Source organism: Sturnus vulgaris, chromosome Z (assembly GCF_052056855.1).
Source record: "Sturnus vulgaris isolate bStuVul1 chromosome Z, bStuVul1.hap1, whole genome shotgun sequence".
NCBI classification, from domain to species: domain Eukaryota; kingdom Metazoa; phylum Chordata; class Aves; order Passeriformes; family Sturnidae; genus Sturnus; species Sturnus vulgaris.
Window position 1 is genome coordinate 73,920,491 of NC_142283.1, and position 26,769 is coordinate 73,947,259.

General features: G+C 42.9%; 1 protein-coding gene across 3 annotated transcripts in view; it reads right to left on the reverse strand.

Annotated features, from left to right (window-relative positions):
- Positions 1–26,769, reverse strand: part of DNAI1 (dynein axonemal intermediate chain 1) — a 144,180-nt gene that overhangs the window by 109,525 nt on the left and 7,886 nt on the right. For 2 of the 3 annotated variants that reach the window (XM_088157070.1, XM_088157068.1), the window contains exons 2-9: positions 23,096–23,158; positions 21,170–21,256; positions 20,163–20,243; positions 17,306–17,432; positions 15,806–15,918; positions 14,872–15,033; positions 13,087–13,146; positions 3,859–3,993 (exon numbers count right to left, since the gene is read on the reverse strand). In XM_088157070.1, the coding sequence (XP_088013196.1) occupies positions 3,859–3,993; positions 13,087–13,146; positions 14,872–15,033; positions 15,806–15,918; positions 17,306–17,432; positions 20,163–20,243; positions 21,170–21,256; positions 23,096–23,158 (828 nt within the window). The remainder of the gene's footprint in view (positions 1–3,858; positions 3,994–13,086; positions 13,147–14,871; positions 15,034–15,805; positions 15,919–17,305; positions 17,433–20,162; positions 20,244–21,169; positions 21,257–23,095; positions 23,159–26,769) is intronic. The other variant, XM_088157069.1, reaches the window with a different exon arrangement.

Below are 26,769 nucleotides of genomic sequence, written 5' to 3' on the forward strand. Positions count from 1 at the left end.
ATAGCCACATCACAACCCACCAACATGGAGTTGCCAGAGAAATACACTCATGTTTCTCCCTGTCATTAAAGACTGTAAGCCTGCACCTTACCAAAGATTACTTTAATACTTCAAAATAAAGTCTTCCACTCTGCTAGTCCCTCTCAAGCTGTAATAACAACAACTTTTCTGGTATATCTAATAATTGCCTAATATATAATACTACTAATATAGCAGTAGTTTGCAGAATTCCAGGTAGATTACCTGTCCTCTACTTTCCTTTTTCAAGAAAAACACAACTTGCTTTTCATTAAAGAAAGAGATGAGATTATTTGGACACAGCCTACCTTTGGTAAATATGTGCTATTTTATTCCATTTCATATTTAATCTTTATTCTGTATTTTTTTCCTGCTTATTAATTCTGTTGCCTCCTATGCTGGTAAGGGTCAGACGGATGGTACCATTTTTACTTCTCTTGCATACAACATGTCCTTGTTGTGGTCCAATCACATTGCTCCATCCTTCTTTACATAGCTTCATTCAAAATCCTTAATGTCTGACCTGTGGTTTCATGCCTCTCAGGGTGAGAGGAGCAAGCCTGCATCAATTACATTAAGCACTTTGCATTTTGCTTCTGCCTCAGATACTGTCATTTATAAGTTCATGCAAGAACATAAGCAGGGTTATGGAACAGACCAAGAGTGTCTCTGGGTCAGGGCTGTGGAAGCATGGAATCATCTGGGTTGAAAAAGACCTTTAAGATCATTGAGTGTCCTCCCTGTAATCAGGGCCATAAACAGATGGAACAGGAACAGAAAGAGCAGGAAAGGCAGATACAACACTTCTGCCTAGTTATCTCTACTTCCAGATATTTTCAGCTCAGAAAATTGCATATCATTCTACTTTGGTATTCTGTGTTATCCATGGTCTGTGTACTGTCTTGACTAAATACTGAGAAAAAGTTCCAAAGGTTGTATCACTGCTATTAGACGTAGCAAACCCTTTCCCCTCTAGATCTATTTGAGTGAGAGGCACATGGAGAGATTTCTAGGAGTTCCTCATCACTGTCTCCAGTCAAATACTTTCCATTACTCTAACTTTTATTCCCTCATATGTCTTTTTTACAACATTTTCACCCTTCTTTCTCTTGAAATCCATGGTTATCTCCCTTCCTTTCCTGTTGGCTGCCTGTCTTCTGCTTTGCTAAAGCATGTCTTTCTTGCTTTTCCTAATTCTTCAGTGCAATGCATAGCTTCTTTTTACTTCTTTTCCCCTAGTGAGAAGCTTCCTCTCCTCTCCTCTCCTCTCCTCTCCTCTCCTCTCCTCTCCTCTCCTCTCCTCTCCTCTCCTCTCCTCTCCTCTCCTCTCCTCTCCTCTCCTCTCCTCTCCTCTCCTCTCCTCTCCTCTCCTCTCCTCTCCTCTCCTCTCCTCTCCTCTCCTCTCCTCTCCTCTCCTCTCCTCTCCTCTCCTCTCCTCTCCTCTCCTCTCCTCTCCTCTCCTCTCCTTCTCTGCTTTTGGCCACGTTCTTTCAAGGATCACATCCTTTCTCTCTCACCTAGTTATGGGTTCCTTTGACCTCTTATTCAGTACCGGTACCGTTTTCTCTCTCTTTTCATTCACTACATTTTCAAAGCCTCATCTAACTCCTACCATCATCTCCAGCTGTGGCTCTAGATCTTGGATCTTCTCTTTCCTGGTCTCCTACCATAGCAACAGTTTCCATGAGAGATCCACCTGCGGCAAATAGCAACTCATTGTATCTTCTTTTTTCCCTTGGGTTAAGTCTCATGCTATCTCAGCAGCTACCACAGTTTTTCTTGCTAAAACCTAGCCTGACCAAAACAATGGTGGAAATTAATTTCACCTTCTAGCCACTGCAGCTTGAGCCATGTCTCCTGCTTGATGTTCCACAGTTCCCTTCAGCAATGACCAAGCACATTTGGCCTTAAAATATACCCAAGTGGAAAAGCTCTGTTTCAATTAGCATGGTGTAACGTACATAACGTGTGAGTTAGCTGCTTCACAAAACCTACTTCTCTACTTGCTGACTTGAAATACAGATTCTGATGCCATCAACCTTGAATTTCCATATACCCACATCTGAACAGACATAATGACTGTTATAAGTCTGATTTGAGCCATGGAGTACTTCAGGTTTCATTTTTCCAGTTAATGAGTGACGAACTCATCAGGTTTTTCATACGCTTCAGATTGGTTGATCAGCCTCACAGAGGATCTCAGTTTGGGACACTGGCTGTGCATAAAGATGCTTTCCATTTCACTTATTCAGTGCATTGACTTTCTGGCTTCCCTCTAAGCACCCTGGAAAGTGCTAAAGAGTGAAAAGCAAAACACCAAAGGGACAGATATAATGAATGACTAGATTTCAATTTCCTACTGTTGTCAGTGGAGTGGGCAGCAGGTGTTTACAATATGGTTTAATTGGTAGGATATTTACTTTATTTTCATTTTCAGTTTTTAGCAGTCCACCTGCTGTAAGCCTGTAACTGTAATGTTTACTTGAGGCTTAATTCTCTGAAACATACTCAGGTAAAAGGTTTACTAATTTGCAAAAGGATAGTGAATTTCCATGACACAATTCACATGAAGAAGCCTGTCAGAAAATGTTCCTGGTCTGTTTACACTGTAAGGTTTAAGCTGGCATAGTGCTGCTTCGTGGCTAAACCAGGCAAATCCTCTGCAATGGTATCAGCCATATGGTATGAGAGAGCTAAAGCCAGTTTCAGGCATCAGCTCATATTACACACACACACACACACACACACACACACACACACATACACACAAACTCACAAACCCACACAAACCCACAAACCCACAAACCCACACACCTGCACACACAGATATATATATATATATCTATCTATCTTACTTATGTTGATATATCTACAACTATAAAGAGCAAGTTACGAACTGATTTCCACGATTCTGTATTATGATTCTCAGGGTATCTTGCTCCAGTCATTATAGAAATTATTTCAGTTTGCCTTCTAAATTGTTTACCTTAGACTAGGGAAGAAAGAACCAGACAGTTAAACTGTAATAGAAAGCTTCCTGAACCCCTTGAAAACATTCTGAAACATGAAGAAAATCTTTCAGGGCTGCCATATCGTCCTATATATCGTACACTCAGCGTTTGAAGTGGGATGATATTTTTAAGATGAGGATACTGCCACTTTGATGGAATGAACTGTGTCATTCCCACACAGCACTCCTAGGCTGCTCCTGACTCTGGATTAGGAGTCAGTATCACCCTCACAGCAAGGTCACAGCATCAGCTCAGTGTATGGCAGGTAATAGGACACCTGATATTCTGAGAAGCATGCCACTTACATATCTATAACTAGAAAATGTATAATTGTAATTCTATAAAATAATTAAAAATTTAAATTAAAAAATAGTGAAAAGTGTTTTACTAGAGTGATATATTTTGAAATAATCCTAAATTTCAGTGCCTTCCAGATTGAAAGAGTGTATGCAAAACTATTATCACTTAGAATTCTTTGAAAAATCACAGGATGTTTCGACCTATTTAGTTCTTTTATCCCTCCCATAATAACCAAAAATGTGACACAAACACAGTTTCCAAAAACCAAAAGCTGTATATCTCACTTGAAAATCAGGTTTGAAAATAATATTATGCAAAATTAAAATCCTGGTTTATACAGCACAACAGAAACCCTGTTTTGGGAATACAATTTCTAGAAAAAAACCTAACTTTTCCATTTCCTAAAGATGTTATTTGCCCACTAAGACAACAAGCTACACAGCCAGCATGACTTACTTTCATCTGACTTGCTCTACAGATACACCCACCACCACTTTGAACAGCCTTCTTCCCTACATTATGAACATACCGGTGGTTCCACATAGGATAACTTTCTTCCAGTTTGTGTATCTTCTTTCTTTACTGCCACGGGTTTTGCTTTTTCTTTCTCTTTTGCCTTTTCCATTCTCTCAAGTTCCTCCATATAGGCATCATAGATACACCACTGAGAGACAGACAGAGGCAGATTTATCAGGACCTGATCATATTCCTGAGCATAGCCATCTATGACCTCACAAAAATATGACAGTTATCACAACAGTACCACTGCTGCTGGAATTAGCTCAGGTAATTAGTTGAGTTTTCTGTCTTCTTGCACAAAAAGTGAAGAGTTGAGGTCCAGGACTTTTCAAGCATGATGGAGCATGTCTTATTTTAAGAACACATTATTGCATTCTTTACAATTTCTTTCCTCCAACACTCTGCTTGCTGCTTTGACTCTGTCCTTACCTTAATTTTTGCAGGACTTTGTGTTTGGCTAATTTACCAGGGTTTAATAGGAAATATGCATTAAACATTTGCCTTATGACATTTCTCATGTGGTGTTGGAAAATTAAATTGTAGTTGCTTAACACAACTTAAATTTGGACTCCAGTCCTGCAGCATATGATCAAATAGAAACTTGAGAGCAGTTTTACATCTTATGCTATGCCACATGCCACACATGTCTTACTTGAGTAGATCCAAAAGTAATTTCTCTTAAGAATTATTCATTAGTATCGAAATCCTAGCATTGTATCTGAAGTAGGTATATTTCTTTCAGGACAAAACAAAAGCAATCTGGCACATTAGCTTAGGATAGGGAGTTTTTATGATATTTTGAATATAGAACATTAGAATAAAGGTAGCAGAACTCTTTAGGAAAAAAAACCCGCATTGTGTTGTAAATTTGCAGGCAGAAATGAGATTGAAATATGTTCCAAACATCAGGGAAAGGACAAAAAAGAGGAGACAAGTATGAGAAGGAGTAGAACAGAAAAGTTTGGAATGGGAAATTGTGAGCATAAGAAAGAACATAAAGGAAAAAACAGCTGAGGGAAAAAAGAGTTTATATAAAAACCCTATTTTAGACCCACTGGAAATTTCAACAATATAAAAGGAAATTAATGCAAAACTTTTACTCTTAGCTTTCAAACACGTAATGCAAAATCTTAGTCAGGGGCTAATTATCTTAAAGACCTCTGTTCTAAGTCTCAGGACATCTCACTGTCAGAAAAAAAAACGGAAGAAAACTCCAGCTGGAGGGAGGGAAGATCTCAGGACAATTACTCTGTAATTTCAGGTTCAGGAATAAAACAGATTACAGTTTTTAAACTGACAGAGATACTTTACTCCTCTTGTTTTCCTGTAACAGCATTTTTGAAGTTGCTGCCATTATGTTACAGTGTCTTCTCCTTGTTCCTCTGCTCACTGGTAACAAAAGGATTTGTTCAATATCAGTTTGATACACTAGTTTGAAACAACGTTTATATCTGTGACAAACACAATTACATTTTACACATATTTCAGACTTAATCAGCAGAATTAGCTGGATTCCCTTTCCACTGAAAGCTCTAATATGCTTCTTGAGTGAAATTCCATCCAAATTATTTTTTTTCACTTTTTTAAGGGATGTAGAAAATGCTACAGAGCATTTCATCATGAATAGATAGGTACATTTCTACTACATAAAACAGAGTTAAGTCTCTTGCAACAGGTCTTCCACATTACTTAAGCTGTAGCTCTCTTTTGGTTCAGCTTTGGGTCCAGAAACCTGCTTCTGCTAAGCTAAACTTAGTCAAAGTAAAAACCCAAATGCTGCACATGCCAAATTCTTAACAATACTCCAAGAGAGAGTATGTCTCTGGAGGAGCCAGTACCCTGCAAGATGCAGCCCAACTGTTACTGAACCCAAAACTATTCTCACTCTGTGGTTTCCCCATTTCCACTCACTTAAGACCCTCTAAAGCAGATAGGTCAGGATGGCTGGCACAAAATAAACCAGTGAAAACCATCTAAACTGAGACACTTAACCTTAGAAATATAAACCATAAGCAAGTTCACCCACTAGGGCAGAAGAGAGGGTCATACTAGTTTGTTGTCAGATTCAAACCAGAGGTAAAAGCCACAGTAAAGGAATTCATTCCACTGCAAGGAATGCAAACACAATAATTTGGTTTTCAGTCTCTCACACTTCAGTTTCCAAAATATATTCTAAAAAAACTTTAAAGATTGTTGGGGGTTGAATGCTTCGCTTTTCTTTCTGTGGAATTTCTCCCATTGTTATGCTAATTAATTGTGGCTACACCTTAAAACGACAGATAATGTTCTCTCGTAGGGGGGTGGCTGGAGGGGGAGGGGGGGGGAACCGGAAAAGGAAAGGTGGGATAGGGGGGTCTGGAGCGGGGGACGCTCTCTCGCTTGGCTCCTGGAGTGGGAAGACAACCTGGGCTCTGCTCTGGCATCTTCCCCTGTCATCCCAGCGCTGAGATCCACGCTCCCTGCCTTTGGACATCGCTCCGCGGCTCTCCCAGCTCACCCTACTACCTCCGGACACTCTGCTGAGCACCACGACCAACACCGTGAGGGGGGAGTCACTTTCCCCATCCCCGCTCACCCCTGGGCCGCGGCCGCCATCACCCAGCCCTCTTCAACTGCGCGGGACCTGCCCTGCCCCCAGCACCGGTAACAGCACAGGGAGACGGCCTGCGGCCAGAAGGGACTGGAGTGGAGCTAGACTGTTTCTGTTGCCAATTTGTATAGCTGTTGTTGTTTTTTTCTGCTTTGTTAAATACCAGTAAAGAACTGTTATTCTCATCCCCATATCTCCTGCCTGAAGGTGTCTGAATTGGACCTAAAATAATTAAAAGGGAGGGGGATTGCACTCTGCATCGCAGAAAAGGGGCTCCTGCCTTTCCTTAGACCATACCTGTCTTTCAAACCGAGACAGATTTTGGCGCCCGGAACGTGGGGCATTGCCTGAGGGCATTGAGAGAGGGGTAGAAAAGGGGATAACAGTTCTTAAATTACCCAAGCTTGTGGTAGGTGACACCATGCTGTCCAGCTTACCCTGGATTGGCCTCCATGTGGTCACTGCTATATCTCTCCCATTTGCAAGCCCTTTTTTAAACATGAGTTTCATAACCAAGGTTACTGTGGCTATTATCCAGTTTATTATGTGGGTTGATCAGTTGAGGAATTCATGGATTTTTAATTTTCTCTGGAAGATGGCCACATGGATTCAGAGCTATCACACTCTAAGTGTGTGTTTCTGGGGCTACTTCAATAATGGTACTTACTGTGAGGAAGTGGCAGCAGGTGAAATTTTTTCTCAACCCATCACAGGGTTTTTGAAGTTCACCCCACCAGTCTTCAAGGGGTTCCAATCCACTTTAAATGCTAATGACATTATATTGTGGCTAGTGTTGCTTATATCCCTGTTAAACCTGTTCTATCTAACATTCAGAGATAAGGGGAGATTGACTTGGATAACAACCCTGATACCTACCCGAGGAAATAGTGATGTTACCCCAGAGCCTGATCCTGTCCCAGAGACTAGGGAGGTTACCCCAGAGCCTGATCTTGTCCCAGAGACTAGGGAGGTTACCCCAGAGCCTGATCCTGTCCCAGAGACTAGGGATATTACCCCAGAGTTTGACCCTGCTCCACAGCCCACCTCGGAAAGGAACCACCCAGAATGGGTGGGGGTGCTAGCAAAGGAGATACGTGAGATGGGCCAGATGCTGAAGGAGTACCTCTCCCCAGCTGGTGAGAAACCCTCCCCCTGCCTTAAAGAGGGAGACTCTGGTGGTGCAGCAGTGGGACCCACAGATGTTACATCTGTCCAGGTTCCAGCTGAACTGCAAGGGCACTCACAGCCAGCAGCAGTTGCCCCTGTGGAAACTAGGAAGTCTAAGATGAAAACAAGGCACCTAGATAATAAGGGTCAGGAAGGGGGCCCCTCACAACCAGCAGGGGAGCCAGAAGTTGAGATCATCACCGAGTCCCTGTCATACGAGAGTCTCCGTAACCTGCGAAAAGACATTGTACGGCGGGGCCGTGAGGCCTTTACAACCTGGTTACTGCGGGTCTGGGACCTTATGGGTACAGGTGTGCAACTGGATGGTACTGAGGCAAGGAATTTGGGAGCCTTGACCCAGGACTCAGGTGTGGACCAGGTATTTGTAAGGGAGACAGGTCTCCTTTCCCTCTGGGAGCGACTTTTAATGAGTGTGAGAGAGAGATTTGTCCACAGGGAAAGAATGCAGGAGTACCACCAGAGAACACGTTGGAATACCCTTGAGGAAGGGATCCAAAAGCTGAGAGAAGTGGCAGTACTGGAGGTGCTCTTTGGGAGGGATGGACAGCATGACAATGACCCTGACAAGGTCAGGTGCACAGGGCAGATGTTGTGGAATCTGGCAAACCTGGGCCCATCTCAATATACCCCCTTTATTGCAATGATTGATGCTGATACCAACCAAGTGACAGTGGGTTCTGTTGCCAACAGGCTCAGGAATTATCAGAGTATGATGGCTGGCCCAGTGCAGGCTCATGTCTCTGCTGTGGCTAAGGACCTCAGAGAGGAGTTTAAGGAGGAGATGAAGGAGATAAGGGAAGAGGTGAGGAAGATCAGTGCAGCACCAGTGAGAGTCATGGACCCCAAAAGTAGAGCCCAACGCCCCCCAGCTAGGGAGAGAGGGTACACCCCACGTGCTGACCTGTGGTTTTTTCTACGTGACCACGGGGAAGACATGAGAAGGTGGGATGGGAAACCCACTTCCGTCCTGGCAGCACGGGTGCGCCAAATCAGGGAGGGGAACACCAACAGAGGGAACTCCACTAAAGTGAGGGTAGCCTCAGCCTCCCATGGAGGTGCAGGGTATTACAGAAGGGAGGATGATCTGTCAGATCCCCTTGAAGGAACCTCCAGTATGTATGCCCAGGAGAGAAATAATAACCAGGGCTAGAGGGGCCCTGCCTCTAGCCAGGGAGAGGCACGGGAAAACCGGATCTTTTAGACGGTGTGGATCCGATGGCCTGGCACATCAGAGCCACAGGAACACAGAGCATTGGTTGACACTGGTTCACAATGTACATTAATACCATCAGGACATGTCGGAAAGGAACCTGTTTCAATTGCTGGGGTTACAGGGGGATCTCAGGAATTGACTCTGCTGGAGGCTGAGGTGAGCCTGACTGGGAAAGAGTGGCAGAAACATCCAATTGTGACTGGCCCAGAGGCACCATGTATCCTAGGCATAGACTTCCTCAGGAATGGCTATTACAAAGACCCAAAGGGACTCAGGTGGGCTTTTGGAATAGCTGCTGTGGCAGCAGAGGGCATTAAGCAGTTGAACACCCTGCCTGGGCTATCAGAAAACCCATCCGCAGTGGGACTCCTCAGGGTGAAAGAGCAACAGGTGCCAATTGCTACCTCAACAGTGCACCGCCAGCAGTACCGGACGAATCGAGATGCCGTGATCCCCATCCACAAGATGATCCGTGAGCTGGAGAGCCAAGGGGTGGTCAGCAAAACCCACTCACCCTTCAACAGCCCCATCTGGCCTGTGCGTAAATCTGAAGGAGAATGGAGATTGACAGTGGACTATCGTGCACTGAATGAGGTGACTCCACCGCTGAGCGCTGCCGTGCCGGACATGCTGGAACTGCAGTACGAGCTGGAGTCCAAGGCAGCAAAGTGGTACGCCACCATTGACATCGCCAATGCATTCTTCTCCATTCCTCTGGCAGCAGAGTGCAGGCCTCAGTTCGCTTTCACCTGGAGGGGTGTGCAATACATGTGGAACCGACTGCCCCAGGGGTGGAAACACAGCCCCACCATCTGTCATGGGCTGATCCAGGCTACACTGGAGAAGGGTGGAGCTCCAGAACATCTGCAGTACATTGATGACATCATTGTGTGGGGGGATACGGCAATGGAAGTATTTCAGAAAGGAGAAAAGATCATTGAGATTCTGCTGGGAGCCGGCTTCGCCATTAAAAAGAGCAAAGTCAAAGGGCCTGCCCAAGAGATCCAGTTCCTGGGAGTAAAGTGGCAAGATGGACAGCGCCAGATCCCCAGTGAGGTCATTAATAAGATCACTGCAATGTCTCCACCAACCAGCAAGAAGGAAACACAAGCCTTCCTAGGTGCCATAGGCTTTTGGAGAATGCACATTCCTGAGTACAGCCAGATTGTGAGCCCTCTTTACCTGGTCACCCGCAAGAAGAACGATTTCCACTGGGGCCCTGAGCAGCAGCAAGCCTTTGCCCAGATCAAGCAGGAGATTGCTCATGCTGTAGCCCTTGGCCCAGTCAGGACGGGACCAGATGTGAAGAACGTGCTCTACTCTGCAGCCGGGAACCATGGTCTGTCCTGGAGCCTTTGGCAGAAGGTGCCTGGTGAGACGCGAGGCCGACCACTGGGGTTCTGGAGCCGAAGCTACAGAGGGTCCGAGGCCAACTACACTCCGACAGAGAGGGAGATCTTGGCCGCCTATGAAGGGGTCCAAGCAGCCTCAGAGGTGGTTGGCACAGAAACACAACTCCTCCTGGCACCCCGACTGCCAGTGCTGAGCTGGATGTTTAAAGGAAAGGTTCCCTCAACCCACCATGCCACTGACGCCACATGGAGTAAATGGATTGTCCTCATCACACAACGTGCCCGTATTGGAAACCCGAATCGCCCTGGGATTTTGGAGATTATTACCAACTGGCCGGAAGGGGAAGACTTTGGCCTTGCCGACGAAGAGGAACAGGAACAGGTGACCCGGGCCGAAGAAGCCCCACCATATAACCAACTGCCAGCAGATGAAACATGCTATGCTCTTTTCACTGATGGTTCCTGCCGCATTGTGGGGATGAACCGGAAGTGGAAAGCAGCCGTATGGAGCCCCACACGACAGGTTGCACAAGCTACCGAAGGAGAAGGTGGATCGAGTCAACTTGCTGAACTCAAAGCTGTTCAGCTGGCCCTGGACATTGCTGAAAGAGAGAAGTGGCCAAAACTCTACCTTTACACTGATTCATGGATGGTAGCCAATGCTCTGTGGGGATGGCTGGAAAGGTGGAAAAAGGCTAACTGGCAACGTAGGGGAAAACCAATCTGGGCTGCCAATGAATGGAAAGACATTGCCACCCGGGTAGAGAAGTTGCCTGTGAAAGTCCGTCACGTAGATGCCCATGTCCCCAAGAGTCGGGCTAATGAGGAACACCGACACAATGAGCAGGTAGATCAGGCTGCACAGATAGAGGTGTCGCAGATAGATTTAGACTGGCAGCACAAGGGAGAGTTGTTCCTGGCTCGATGGGCCCATGATGCCTCAGGTCATCAGGGCAGAGATGCCACATATAAGTGGGCACGAGACCGAGGGGTGGATCTAACCATGGACAGTATTTCTCAAGTTATCCATGACTGTGAGACATGCGCTGCCATCAAGCAAGCCAAGCGGGTGAAGCCCCTCTGGTATGGGGGGCGATGGTCCAAATATAAGTATGGAGAGGCCTGGCAGATTGACTACATCACACTGCCTCAAACCCGCCAGGGCAAGCGCTATGTACTGACCATGGTGGAAGCCACCACTGGATGGTTGGAGACCTACCCTGTGCCTCATGCCACTGCTCGGAACACCATCCTGGGCCTGGAAAAACAAGTTCTTTGGAGGCATGGTACCCCTGAGAGAATTGAGTCAGACAATGGGACTCATTTCAAGAACAGTCTTATAAACACCTGGGCTAGAGAACACGGCATTGAGTGGGTGTACCATATCCCCTACCATGCACCAGCTGCAGGGAAAGTTGAACGGTGCAATGGCCTGCTTAAAACCACCTTGAAGGCACTAGGTGGGGGAACTTTCAAGAACTGGGAGATTAATCTACCAAAGGCCACCTGGTTAGTGAACACCCGAGGTTCCACTAACCGAGCAGGCCCTGCCCAATCTGAGCCCTTGGGAATTTCGAATGGAGATAAGGTTCCAGTGGTACACATGAGAGGTATGCTAGGAAAAACTGTTTGGGTGAATCCTGCCTCCAGCAAAGACAATCCCATCCATGGAGTTGTATTCGCTCAAGGACCAGGTTGCACCTGGTGGGTGATGCAAAAGAATGGAGAGACCAGATGCATACCCCAAGGAGACCTTGTTTTAGGGTGAAATACCTATAGTACTATGCCTATGTCTCTAACTGCATGTATGTATATATAATGTAACAGTTTAATTTGATATAGCATATTAGTATGGGAGAAATTCAGGGGTGGATAATGTTGGGGGTTGAATGCTTCGCTTTTCTTTCTGTGGAATTTCTCCCATTGTTATGCTAATTAATTGTGGCTACACCTTAAAACGACAGATAATGTTCTCTCGTAGGGGGGTGGCTGGAGGGGGAGGGGGGGGGAACCGGAAAAGGAAAGGTGGGATAGGGGGGTCTGGAGCGGGGGACGCTCTCTCGCTTGGCTCCTGGAGTGGGAAGACAACCTGGGCTCTGCTCTGGCATCTTCCCCTGTCATCCCAGCGCTGAGATCCACGCTCCCTGCCTTTGGACATCGCTCCGCGGCTCTCCCAGCTCACCCTACTACCTCCGGACACTCTGCTGAGCACCACGACCAACACCGTGAGGGGGGAGTCACTTTCCCCATCCCCTCTCTCCCCTGGGCCGCGGCCGCCATCACCCAGCCCTCTTCAACTGCGCGGGACCTGCCCTGCCCCCAGCACCGGTAACAGCACAGGGAGACGGCCTGCGGCCAGAAGGGACTGGAGTGGAGCTAGACTGTTTCTGTTGCCAATTTGTATAGCTGTTGTTGTTTTTTTCTGCTTTGTTAAATACCAGTAAAGAACTGTTATTCTCATCCCCATATCTCCTGCCTGAAGGTGTCTGAATTGGACCTAAAATAATTAAAAGGGAGGGGGATTGCACTCTGCATCGCAGAAAAGGGGCTCCTGCCTTTCCTTAGACCATACCTGTCTTTCAAACCGAGACAAAGATAAAAAGTAGATAGATAGATATATATAGCTATAGATGATAGATACAGATGTAGATAGCTATAGCTAGATATAGATATAGATATAGATATAGATATAGATATAGATATAGATATAGATATAGATATAGATATAGATATAGATATAGATATAGATATAGATATAGATATAGATATAGATATAGATATAGATATAGATATAGATATAGATATAGATATAGATATAGATATAGATATAGGTATAGATAGAGGTATAGATAGATAGATACATAGATAGGTAGATAGACAGATAGATAGATATACCTGGTTAACATTTTCTGAGAAAGTTTCAAAAGGTGCAGGGTCAGTTTGCAATCCTTTTTCCTGAAAAAAAAAAGAAAAAGCATGAAGAAGCATAATCTCAGCATTGAAGCTCTCTGCAGTGCCATAGTCCAGTTGTGGAAACAGTCTGCATGAATAACTTGATATCCAAATGACTTCTAGGGCACTGCACAACACTGTTTGTGATCGTGCAACTACAAAAAGATTTTGTTGTGGACCACAAGAATGTTCACAAGACCTTCTGACTTTTTCCCATATCAAATATTTCAGTAGGTAATTTTGAAGGAGTTCAAACGGTTTTTTCACCTCTACCATTTGAAATGTTCTGGTACCAATTATGGTATCGGTTATGACATCCTACCAAATTTGAAAAGTTTTGTGCTATATATTAAAAAGGCAGTTGGATACAACAGTCAGAACAAAAGAATTGAACAGAATGAAACTTATAAACAATTCACCTGATGCTACTGAAATAATATTTTTACCATCCTTACATCAACATTCTGAAATAAATACATTTCTGTGAAACATTCCTTTAAAAGAACAGCATCTTCTTTCAAAATGCTGTTGTGTCAGAACATTTCTAAGAAGCTGCCTGTAGCATTTCACTGACCTCTGAAATGAAGACATCTCAGAGGTGGAAACTGAGCATCCTGTACTGCACACAGCAGCACTATGCAGCTATTTAAGGTCTATATTCTGCTTTCAAAGGTAGAAGCATAGAGAGACACACAGGCTCCTCCCAGTAAAATTATTGGGGAGAATATGCAGATCTAGGAACAAAGAAATAAGAAATTCCATGGCCTCCACCGGGATTTTTGAATGATGAAAAATCTTGGCTCAAACTTCATAGTAAGAACCCCACTGCTGGACAAACTCTCCTGAGATCGTCTGTCTCCAGCAGCCCAGTAACTCATGTAACTCTCTGAGTCTCTTATATGTAAAGACATCTAACCCTAGGTGTAATGGCTATAAGACAATAGACAGGCCCTTTGAGGAAATATACACTCTGATTGTAGCAAGGAAAACGAAAGAATTTTCTCTCTGAAACTTGTATCCCTGATGTAGGAAACTCCTTTTCGAGCACTCCGTCAGGAGCCAATATCACCAGGATTGCTCAGTCAGAAGGCCCCATCAAAACATGTTCACAGGGAATGGCTGTAAGTTCAGCAAAAAGCTTAGGGAAGGACGTTTTGGTTTGAAAGACAGGTATTTGCTAAAAGAGACAGGGCCTCTTTACCAAAGGAATATAAGGGTTTGTGTCTGTGGAAAGTGCATGCAGAGTGGGAGGGAGATATACCATGTACAAGAAGTACAGATTTGTCACCCTTACGTAAGTTTGTTACTCTAGTACCCACGCTTAATGCAAGATCAAACACATTTGTTCTTTCAATATAGGGCACTTACACTTCTGCTCCATTAATAGGAATTAAAGTACAAGACCATGAAAGTACACAGTGACAAACAGAAATTGCTTTCAGACATTCCAAGTACTCAGCTGCTACCATAATGTCGCTCCATATTTTTCCAGATGAGAAAATAAACATGAAAAATATCATATCCAAGTAGAGGCTTAAGGATTTACAGTAGCATCGAAACAAATTTTGTCACCATTTTCATGACATCAAATGTTTTACATCAGTACAACCACTACACCTTTTTCCCTAATAGTATGGAGGGATTACAGGTTATGACACAAACATGGGTGATCTACATGCCCTCCCAAAGGAAAGATCCTCCAAGTTACTGAAGGAAACAGCAACGTACCCGCAGAGGATGATGATATGTAGTTGAACCTCTCTCAATGAAGTTGAACTGGTTTGCAAGCTTCTTCTCTGGCTGTTTTGGGGGAGGAGGCTCTTCTGCCTCTGCTGCCTCAGCTTCCTCAGCTGCTTCAGCTACTTCTTCTCCCTCTCCCTCTCCTGCAGCCTGCAAGAACATACAGCAGTGACCCCATCCTGAGAGAATCAGTTGTCTCTTTCCTTCTTCTCAGACTGCTGGATTTCTGCTGCTTAGTGAAGGAGACTGTAACTGAAGACTCAATATTTAAGATGCAATTTAAGAGACTTCCAGCACTCAGATCAAGGAGATGCTGAAATGATATTTGAATGGGAATATAGACATTCAGGAACTGAAACTGCTTTAAAAAAAGCTTGACATGAGAGAGATAATATAGCAGTTGCCTTTGGTAAAATGGACTCATGGACCAGATTTTGTTAGTCCCATTACCCTGTGGTTTCATTTCCTTGCTAGACAATGTGTTTCACCTGAAACTCTGACACTGTGTAGATAAGAACAAACTTCTCATAGACTAGTCCCTTCCTATCAGCCAACTGCCTTTAAATTGGGCCACTGCTTCTTTCATTCAGTTATACCTGCTGCTTTCATCCCTCCAGATTTTGTTTTTCAGCAATGGACCTACTGTCCAGGAAAATTCCAGATCCCAGGAAATTACACTTTATTTTGATATAACGTCTGGATAAAGACAGATCTGGTATGATCCCCCTGCTCAGCTTCTATATCTGAAAAATGGCAGCAGGACCAAAGCTGCCCAGCAGAACCTACAGGCTCTGACCTACAGCACTGACATCTCAGACATAAAAGAATCAATCACAGAAGCAAACTCATTTTATAGTAATGTAATTTAAGAGCTAATTCTAAAAGTAAAATGGACAGCTCTTAGCTTGCTATAGAGAATTACCTCAGCTTCTTCTGTGGGTTCTTCATCTTTAGTCTCTGCCTCTTCAGTTTCCTCAGCAGAAGCCTCCACAGGAGGTTCCACAGGAGCCTCTTCTTCCTCAACAAGAGCCTGTTCTGATGACAGAAAGGGTATGTGAATAAGCCCAGAATAACCAATATTATCCAATACTATCCAATATTCTACAGATCCTCTGTCTTCTGGAGCATTGATATACATATGTATCCTTTCCTAATGTTGTATCATTAGACGAGACAGTAACAAATCCCCACTTTGGAGAACAATTGTTTGCTCAAAGGCACAAAAAGGTGACAATGGTATTTCTAGAATTCATCTGCAGTACTTCTGGATGAACTGGAATAAAAAATAAATATTTTGACTCAGAGCAAACTTCTGTAACCCATTTCTGATCTGAGTAACTGTTTCTGGGTAACCGTTCAGCTCCAGACTTTTCTATCCTTCAGAATTGTCTTCAGTTATGTACAACTACTATGAATGTTTTCAAGGCACACAGAAGTTAAAACATGGTTGGTCTTATTTATATGGAAAAAAATTAATATACTAGTCTTGTTAGAGAATGATGGATGTCTACATTCCAGTCACAGCCTTGACTGTGTAGCCATACTAGCATCAAGCTGCTTGAAACTAATTGGTTTGGAATCTATGAAAAGCACTGGCAAAAATCCATGATTTCAAGGTATTGAAGATCCCATTAAGCACTTTACCCTACCTCAAATCATCATGCATCATTTGCTAAGTGTAAAATAAAGGAGGCACTGACCCTCAGAAGCTCCAAGTAAGAACTATTCTCAGGAGCTTGCTTACCCAGTGTTATCATTGTACCTGGCACTTACCACCCTGACAGAACACTCATTGTGACAGAAATTCTCCCTTCACAAACAGCAGAAATACAATAAAATCACTAGCCAGTACATCCTCCCCCACTGAAAATTTAACTCTTTACTAACAACAGAGCTTTCAGCCTCTGGTTAGTGTATCTTTTTGTCTGAACACCTAAGAGTGTTGACAGTAGTTCAGATGAAGGTCCAAGTAGTTCAGGGTTTTGTATCTCACATTGTCTGAAAGTAGATGTCTTGGTAAGAATTCAAGAATTGATCACACATGTGCTAGTTTCCTGAACAATCACCCAGATTCCAAACATTTCTGCTTCAATACTTTAAATCATATCTGAAACTTTCAAAACAGGCTAAGTAGTTTAGACATGTATGTCCAACTAATGGTAGCAAAAGACATTTATAAGACACTAAATAACTTCGAAAATTTCAGTGTTAGCATTCAAATGACTCAAAAAATACACACCATTTCCTAGACTGCAGCAAACATCTGGCTGATTATTTTTCTAATTTTGATTGCCAACAAGAATGCAAACCAAAGTAGGAGCTGTTTAATTCTGTGGTAATGCAGCATGATCATTCCATTCTGTTGAATAAGAGGAACCAGTGCCTATCTGAAAATTATTGTGATTTCAGACAATAAAGCTACCTGCTTCAATGCTTGATCTGATACTCTGGCGTCTGCCTTCATCTGAATCTTTGTGTATCAAATATCCATTCAAAGTGAAGTGAATGGCTGTTTGATCCATATCATCCACTAGCTTGTATGCTCGTTCCTACAAAAGAAAAACCCAACAAAATCATAGAATCACAGAATCATAAAATCTTGGAATGGTTTAGGCTAGAAGGGATCTTAAAGAATATCTTGTCATAACCTCCCGGCCCTAAGGGACACCTTCCCCTAGCCTAAAGGTTGCTTAAAGCCCCATCCAACTTGGCTTTGAACACTCTCAGGGTTGCAGAATCCATAATTTTTCTGGGCAACCTGTTCCAGTGCCTCACCATCTTCACAGTAAAGAACAACTCAATCTGTATAATTTAGTTTGAGCTGCACCTAAAAGCAATTGGAAGCCACCAAAGAACACAGATGCTTCAATAGTTTCTTCATACATATTTGATTGCTTACTATGTCAATCACAGCACAGCACTGAACCCACTTCAGTCATTGTAGAGAATTTGAAGATATGGATTACTGATCATCTGTCTATGTAACATAAATATGGAAAACTTCAGCTCCAAATAGAAGTGCTTTATTTGATTCCACAAGACTGATTTTCCTTCTCTGGAATCATGTAATGGTTGGTGAAACTGACGCCTTGAGGAGCTGGAACAGAGGCTACACACAGCGTTGAGGAGAATAAAATGGGTATTTATTGTGAGGCCTACGAAAGGGCTACAAAAGCCACACCCTAGCAATTCAAGTGCCACAGTCGTGGCCCCTGCCCAGATGGCTCCAAGATGGAAGCAAAGGAGGGGGTTGGTCACGAATTCTCACACCTTTATAGGTTTCAGTCCATTTGCATGCAGGAGTCAACTGTCCAATTAATAGTCTCAAATAGGGAAGTTTCATCCTCCTTGCTTGCTTGTGTGTCCACCTTCCTCTTTTCACGCTGTTTATGCTTAGGGTTTGAAGTTTAAAGATACTGTCCTTGAGTCCCTAGCTGGAATCAGACTGTTTTGTCTTCATCACCCAAGCACAATGGAAAAGCACATCCAAGCAGAACATAACAGAAAACTTAAAACTTAGAGGTATCAAAACAAGTAAAGCAGCACAGAAGTGATAAAGACTTGGGAATATTTTGCTTGGTTTTCTCTTCCCTTAGATGTTGGGTTTTGTGGAGGCTGAAAGCCTCTAACCCTCAGAATCTGCCTCTCTCCCCTGGAGGTTATGCCCTTAGGCACTGTTTTAATGGTTACAAAAAGTTAGTCCCGGCATGCCTCCCTATTTCATATAAATTGCCTGTGCCCCATTGGCCCTTCCCCCTTTGTACCGTCCAGGAGCCCTCACATGATTCTTTTGCTGCTCTACCCCGCTCCCTGGCTTTCCTGTATCAACCCTGCACCCTCAGACCCCCTCGAGCCAGTTCGTCCCTGGACCCCTTCAAGGAAAGAAGAAGAAAGCTTCGCCTTGGATCACCACACGCAGCTCCCGTCTCTTCCCTCCTGTGTTGGCAGAAGCAGAGTGCTCACAAAAGAGCTGAAATCACTCTCTGCCAGGGAGTGGGCTCAGAGGACGTGCCTGTGCCCAGAGGACGTCGTCCCCAGGACACTTCTCTAGAAGGTCGCAGCACTCCACCACCGCCCCAGGGCCTGCCACGACAGGTTTTGACAGGGATAATTTCCTTCACTGTAGCTACTGTAGGGCTGTATTTTGGATTTGTGCTGAAAACAGTGCTGATAGCACAGGGATGTTTTGGTTATTGCTGAGCAGCACTTGCACGGAGTTCTGCTCCCCACCCCACCTCACCACTAACTCACCCATCTAACCACAAGGATATTCCATACCATATGGTGCCATGCTTAGCATATAAATCTGGGGGAAGAAGAATGCTGGGGGAAGAAGAATGGGGGGAATGTTTGGAATAATGGGGTGTATCTTACCAAGTAGCCATTAAGTTACATGGAGCACTCCTTTCCTAGGGATTGCTGAACAGCTGCCTTAAGTGGTGAACAAATTCCTCATTTTGCTTTGCACAGCTTTTGCTTTCCTTATTTAACTGTCTTCATCTCAACCCATGAGATTTCCCACTTCTACTCCTCTGATTCTCTCCCCTGTCCTACCATAGGAGAGTGAGTGAATGGCTGTGTGGGGCTTAGTGACCAGCTGGGATTAAACCACGACATCTGCCTAAAGTTGGAAATAATTCAATGCCAGAGTTAGAGGAGCTGTCCCCAAGCCCTTTCTTTCAGGGTGTATAATCCTTCCCAGTGAGGAGTGGAAGGCAAAGGCATCACTCCACCCATGTGATTGCCTGTGTTGCTGGCTGTATATGGTAGTGGGAGAAGGCTGCTCCAGGGTAACACAGTGTGTGCTCTGCACATATAAATGTGAATGCAACTCTTGCATATTTTCTGTCTGTCTGTTGCTCACGCCTACTCATCATGAATAAAGACTGTCAGTGATTTCACTAAACACATTTCTGAGCTCTCCTATAATTCAATCTTCACATGAGGATACTGAGGCATAATTCTTACAGACTGAGAAAAGCCTCGCCTTTTGTCCTTTAACCACCACAGAATGGAAAAAATAACTACCTGAGATTAGCTGCATTAATTACCTTCACTGACAGATCTTGTTCTGTAATTGTAATATCCTACCTGTGAATAAATGCATCAATGCTTTTAGACTTTAACCCTCTACAAAAACCCTTTAAGAACCATTGGCAGTAAATTTGTAATAAGATTTAGCCACATTAAAAGAAAATTTACCTGGTTATAAACCAAAGGACAACACAAAACTAATTAACTGCAAAAAATTCCAGTTTTATGGGTCATGCCACACTTACTTTAAAGCTGAATCTGACAATATCCCGGGGAATATGGGGATTATTAGCTGTCAAGGTACGTGTAACTTCTGCTTTTAATTCCTTTGGGATGGAAACAAAATAGTATTGTAAATAAAACTGCATTACTAATATAACGTACAGCAACAAAAATCACCATGTTTATACTCAGTTCTGTGATGTGCAGTTCATTGCAGATACCTCATGCGCAGGTGATGCCACCATAAGAACAGTGCTTAGGGCCAACCTGGCTGAGAGTGGAATCCAGAACAGTCATCCTGCTTCCTACCACAGAATTTCAATAGGCTTCCTAGGTTTTAGTTCTTATCTAAGATATGGTAGCACTTGAAAAATGCTAGCTGCATTCTATAGGGTGAGACAGACAACTTGCATCTTTAAAATTTTAACTGTCCAAAAATAAACAATAAGCTCAGTAGCAGTACTTTCAGGATTGACCACTGTTAACCAAAAAAGCCCAAAAATACAGCTGTTAATTATTTTTACAGCCTGAGTTGGGGCGTGTACATAAAGCTTCCCTGTCACAGCTAGTTTAAGGACAGGGAACAATACTAGAGTTTCATAAGGCAGTGAGAAGAGAGAAACAACTGCAGTTGGAAGGGTGACCAACTGCAATGCTACTGAACCAATTTGGGAAGAAATAGCAATAATATTGTAGGACACTTCTCTGTCTTGTGTATTGCACATAGGCACCTGAAAAGCTCAGAGTTGGCTCTGGGTCCTCCTTAACTGAGTGAAGTCCCAGCCCGATTTTCCCTTTAGGATTAGCTCCAGGCAGTTACAGCGTTTTAAGCCCAGAACTGGGTTTCAAAGCACATTCTCCCTGTTTTCCCATTGAAGTAATTTCAGCTGGTACTGCAGACACTATACTTGAGCAAGTACTGGAGTTTCACTCATGCAGAATTTCCTCCATGATCAATGGGTAGGCTTCTGTTTATGGAGTTTTGTACACATCTCAGGTACAATGACAAGACAAGCATTGCTTTACTCACAGCTTCAGTTAGCTTCAGCTGATCTGGGGATCTGACTACAGTCCTTGCTGTCAACCCATCCTCTCCTGTTTCAGAGCCATCTTCATCCTAGAACAGGAATAACAAACTCAGTAATACCACAAGACTGACAGTTTTGCTCCTTGCCAAAGTAGCACTTCTTGAGGCACAGAGCAAAGAGATAAAAACAACATTCCCCTACCCATCTTTGCTTTTAGCAGAGCAGAACACCAGAAATGGCAGGTCAAAATGTGAAGGTTTTCATATGGCTACACTTGCCAGCAAGAGTTCAGTGGGTTGGAAGAGCTGCAGTCTGAAGATAATTCCTGCCCTGCCACAAAATTGGATTAACTCCAATAACAAAACTCAAGTGATTCCACTTCAATCTCCATTTAAAAGCTGGCAATTCTGTTTCTCTTGCCATGTAATACCCAAGGGTATTATAGGACTTAAGGACTACTCAAGGGCACAAGCCAAGAACCTGCAATTACTCCTGACGTGTTACTCTATAAGCTACCTTAGAATTTAGTTTGAAATGCAAAGCTGCAGGGATGTGGCTCCTGGAGGAATGTTAACCAATTTCTTGCAAAGGCCAGCATGTCTCCATTCCCCTAACAACAGCCTGCTGCTCTCCTTGGGCTAGCATTGGGTTGATGTCATGATATAAGGTCATTAAAAAGAAAATGAATCACTGCAGGACTGCATTTCAATTAATTGCCCTTAAAAAAAAAAACCTGTCAGAACACAAAGCTGCTGATTAAAGTGCTTAAATGCTCCAGGCAGAATTTCTCTTCCAGTTCAAAATGTGTAATAAGTTGATTTAAAATAAATCAATCATTCTTGTAAATACAGTTCTCTTAAGCCTGCTAATTTTACAGCCATACAAAGCTGAGGATGAGTCCAAGGTGCAAGTACAGTTTATGGCTGAAGCTACAGAGGCTGGACCCAGCAATGCTTTGCTACCTGCAGAGCACCACAAAGGTAAAAAGCACAATGTTGTGTCAAAATGTACACTGGCTGAAAGTAACAGAGAATTTTGCATATTCCATGAGCCCAGGGAAAGTCACAGGCTGCAGCCTTATTTCTTTCCCCGAGGGAGCTGAAATGAGGCAAGCTGTAAGGAAGGTCAGGCACTCTGATGCACAAGAGACGATGCCTGCCGAACAGTTGTTCGTGATTTAATGTTTCCCATACGAACATCTGCTTGTAGGACATTTATCATACACAATTTGATGCCAGTTAGTTGCCAGTGGCTGTTTTCCCAGATGAATCAGACGTGAAGTATTGTGGTTTTAACATTTTTATATATGATTTTCATTTAAAGGTAAATAACTTTCAATTTTTAAAGGGTAAAAGAGGAATATTTAATGACACTGTGATTTGTCCCAAGAAAGTGAAAAGCTGTTTATCAATATGCCTGTTTAAAGGAATGCAGACTGTTCTTCCATCCCTGTCAATGGAGCTATGTAAGAGGAAGGTAGATTAAATCAGGGTATTCTAATAATTTATTTGCCCAGCAGTAAAAACATTATTGTGAGTCAAAAAAGTTAAGGCTATTTTCCCTAAGAGTTGTACTTTGTTAAGTGAATATGGGCTATACTTCAAATTTTCTAAACTAAGCAGGCAGTTTTCTCACAGTCTGAGTCAGCTTGTATTTTGGAATTCACATCCCAAATATTTTATTTTAATGTTTTCATATTGCATTTTACCCAAATTGTGCCTTTGTTCCAGGTGATATCTTTTTGTCCTAACTTGCTGGTCTATTTCCCTTCTCAGTGGGAACCTACAGCAATCTCTTACTGCTAAATCAATTGATATTTTACCAGCTTTTTTCAGAAAAATCTCATTGTTCAGACTAAATCATCTTTGCATCTCTTAGCTAAAAAAAGGAAAAAAAGAAAAAAACAATTTAAGACTTGAGAATCTTACCCGTTTTTTATATCCAGCTTTACCAGCTTTTCCTGCCTTTCCTCCTGAAGGTCCACCTTGGCCCTAAAGTGAGAACACATCCAAAGTAAACTTTTAAAGCACCTTTTTTCCGAATTTAACTACACAGAATAAAAGTTTGATGCTGGCTCCAATGGTATATTTTGAAAGCTGAGTATGCCATCTGAAGGAAAGACAGTCACTTTCACAACACAAGACAGTGATTTTTCAGCATGAAGAAATGCCAGGCTCTGTCCTAGGAGAACGCTACTAGTCTGTCCTAGTCTGTGATACACCCAAATGCCACACACACATTTTAGTGCCTTAGTCAAACACACTAAAAGGCTGCTTCTGTCCCAAGTGCTTGCATGGCACAGGAAGCCCAAAGACAGTAGATCCACACCCACAAAGCCAGGAACACTGAGAAGACATGGAAAACACTGATGAACAGCTGGGAAATTAACCACTGCCAACCCCCCTGCACACATGAAAGAACAAAAGAATTATTATGACAGGCCATAAGGAAAACAATTAAATAGTTGTTTATAGGGTGCCTTATAGAGGAAGACTACCCTATCGAGAGTCAAGGAATAACAGAACAGCACCACTGACAAACCTTTGTGAAAATTTAACAGAAAATGGGAGAAGAAATGAAGAGGATCCTTTTGAGGAGATGCTGAGGGACAGACAGGACCATGAACCATAAAGGAACACAGAGTTGATAAATCAAGCAAAGGAAACAATATTAGAAACCTTGGAAAGGACAGTTTCAGGATGGATCACAAATAACATTTGATGGTATGGATGAAAAAAGTAGAGGAGTTACTTGGAAAAAAGTGTTTGACTTTGTGACAGAAAAGAAGGGGATACTAGACAAGAGGGAAAGAAAACGAAGGGGTGGGAAAGCAAGATTGATTTTCTTCAGAAGAACATTAGAGTGAGCCTTTTAGTTCAGATCAAAGGTCCACCTAGCCAAGTATCTCTCCCCAATACTGTTCAAAAGAAGGTATCTATTCTCTCGAGGATGACTGTTAGCTTGCCACAGGGACTGGAACCAGAAATGCTATCCTTTTTTTTCCATCAGTGAACCATTTTCTCCACAAATTTATTCTGTGATTTTGGAATCCATGCACATTTTTAGTGTGCACAGCTTCCACAGCAAAGACTCCCGCAGTACAGCTACATGGTAATGCAAAGAATCACTGCTTGCTTTTTAAGTCTGCCATTTGTTTCTCTCAGCTGGTTTTCCTAGTTCTTCTTCTGGAAAGCCTTTATCACAATACCTATTCTTCCTCTTGTCTTTCATATGTCTTAAGAACACCTTAAGAGCACAGGCCTCCACAGAGATTCCTACACTCCCCTCGTGATTCCCCTTCATTATGAAAATTAAATATTCTCTTCCACCTCCTACTTTTTATGTATTAAACAATTAAGCAGCCATAAAGACTTTGACCCAGAATCTCCAAGTATTGTTCATCAAGCTCCATTACTTGTTAAAACTTGACAATAAGAATTCAGAAAAGAAATATTTTCAGAGAAGAACAAAGTTCAGCGAAAATGTAAGACTGCGTCTCTGTGTTATTTCTTCTTGTACAAGCTAAGACACATAAAACTGCTGTTACAAACAAAGCATTGGGGATTATCTTTATTCCAGAAGATACATATTAAAAGCTATGGAAAATGAGCAGAACAATACATTTCTATGCTTAGAAAATGTGCCTCACTTTAAAATACAAATTCTTGTGATGCAGGTGGAGAAAATAAAAGTTATAACATTTTCTCTATAGTCCCACCATGGGCTGATTGCAGAGCAGAGAGTCTAGGATGTCCCGTGTCACAACCACTACTGAGACGAGTGGATCACACAGCTGGCCTGTCTCCTATACGTGATTACTTGGCAATGGGCAACAGAGGGTTCTCTCTGACAAGGACCCTGTTACATGTGATCTAAACAGATTTTCAGAGCAGAATTTTATTCAGATCCAAATCAAATTCTTAATTTTAAACATGAAAGGAAGTCTACTTACTATTATCCTTTGTAAATGGGTCTACAAAAGCATTTATCCATTAGCAAAGGCATTGCCAAGGCGATCTGAGGATAATTAGTTTTAGCAGGTGCACAGATTTCAATTAACATAATCTGAAGAGCCACTGTGAATAAATATCTGCAACAGTATTAAAATCCAAAAGTGAGACCAAAGAAAAGCTAGACCTATGAGTGCACCAGGAGGAAGCAGCACAAACCCTGACCTGCTTCTCATACCATAAAGAGTTTGTAGAGTAGAACACAAACAATTTTTCTAATCAACCAGAGACCTGTGTAGTTGGCTCTATTTCCCTTGTCTTTGTACAGTACTATCATAGTTTTATGGCTGGAATTTAATGATGCAACATTACATCAGGCCTGGTATGAAAGAGAGACCCTGAAGGGACTCAGGATATGGCATGGAGGAGTACAGGCAGGGGATGATAAGACATAGGGCACATACTTGACATCATAGACCCCACTGCTGTAAGCATCTAACCACTGGCCAGTTAGAGAACTGCACACCTGCAGACAGGGGATCTGAAGAAAATCTGCTTTAGGGGTAGCAAAGAAGACAAAAAATAGTATCTAGCACACTGAAAAAGCACCATATGCAGTAATATCAGGTGTAACATGGAGCACCAGACCAACAGAAAGAGAAGTGTGAAAATACATTACCTAACATATAAAAGAAACTCCAGATGAAAAAGAAACTATCATAATTGACATCTTTTCATCCCCAATGAAAGTCTCTTGTTGCTGACAACTTACTATAACATCCCCACCAACACCATCACCAACAGCAAAATCAAACCATCAACTTTAGGAATCAGAGCACTGGAAGAAGGGTGAGCACAATACCAGAAAAGAGGCAGAAACTGGGAAACTTTCATGAAACAACTTTAACCACAGTATCACCATTTTTTTATTTTTTTTTCCACACAGAAATATTTCTTATTTTCTTTAATGAATATATCTGGACTGACCAATGTTTAAACTAAAATTTCAGTCACACTCACATGAAATCTTTAGTTTTATAAATTGTGCCTTCTCTTTGCCCATAAACAAGATTTTGAGTGCAAATAAATTTGCAGGCTATTGCAAGATACAGAACCTGTCTCTGAAAGTCTTAACTTTGACCCTATGCATGTTTTTAACCTTTATCAAAGGATGGCTGTTGTGTATGACTGGGAGAGGTATCCAAAGAAGAGGCTTCATTACATCTGTCAGTGAGATCTGCCAGCCTTCTCCAGGCCTCAGGCCTGCTTTCCTACCAGCCTCTACTTGCTGACTTGCTTTGGGACTCCCCGGAGCTAAGCAAAGTAGTTCCCTACAGCAGGAGCAAGCACATGACTGACAGAACATAAAATTATATTTATTATGTCTGGTATTTTGAACTAAAGCAGCTCCAACTACTCCCTCCAACCAGAACAGTTATGCTTTAGAACTACTTTGTTATGACACAGATCCTTCGTCAAATGCTGCACTGTATGGACACAGCCCACGCCAAAGACATGATAAATCTGAAGTGGGAGGATGGGAGCCAGCATGCAGAGATCAGTGTGGGTCTGGGGCTTTCTTCTATGTGTGCTTCACAAAGATAGGACAGCCATAGCTGGAGCAGTCCTTAAGAAGGACCTGGTCCTTAGCT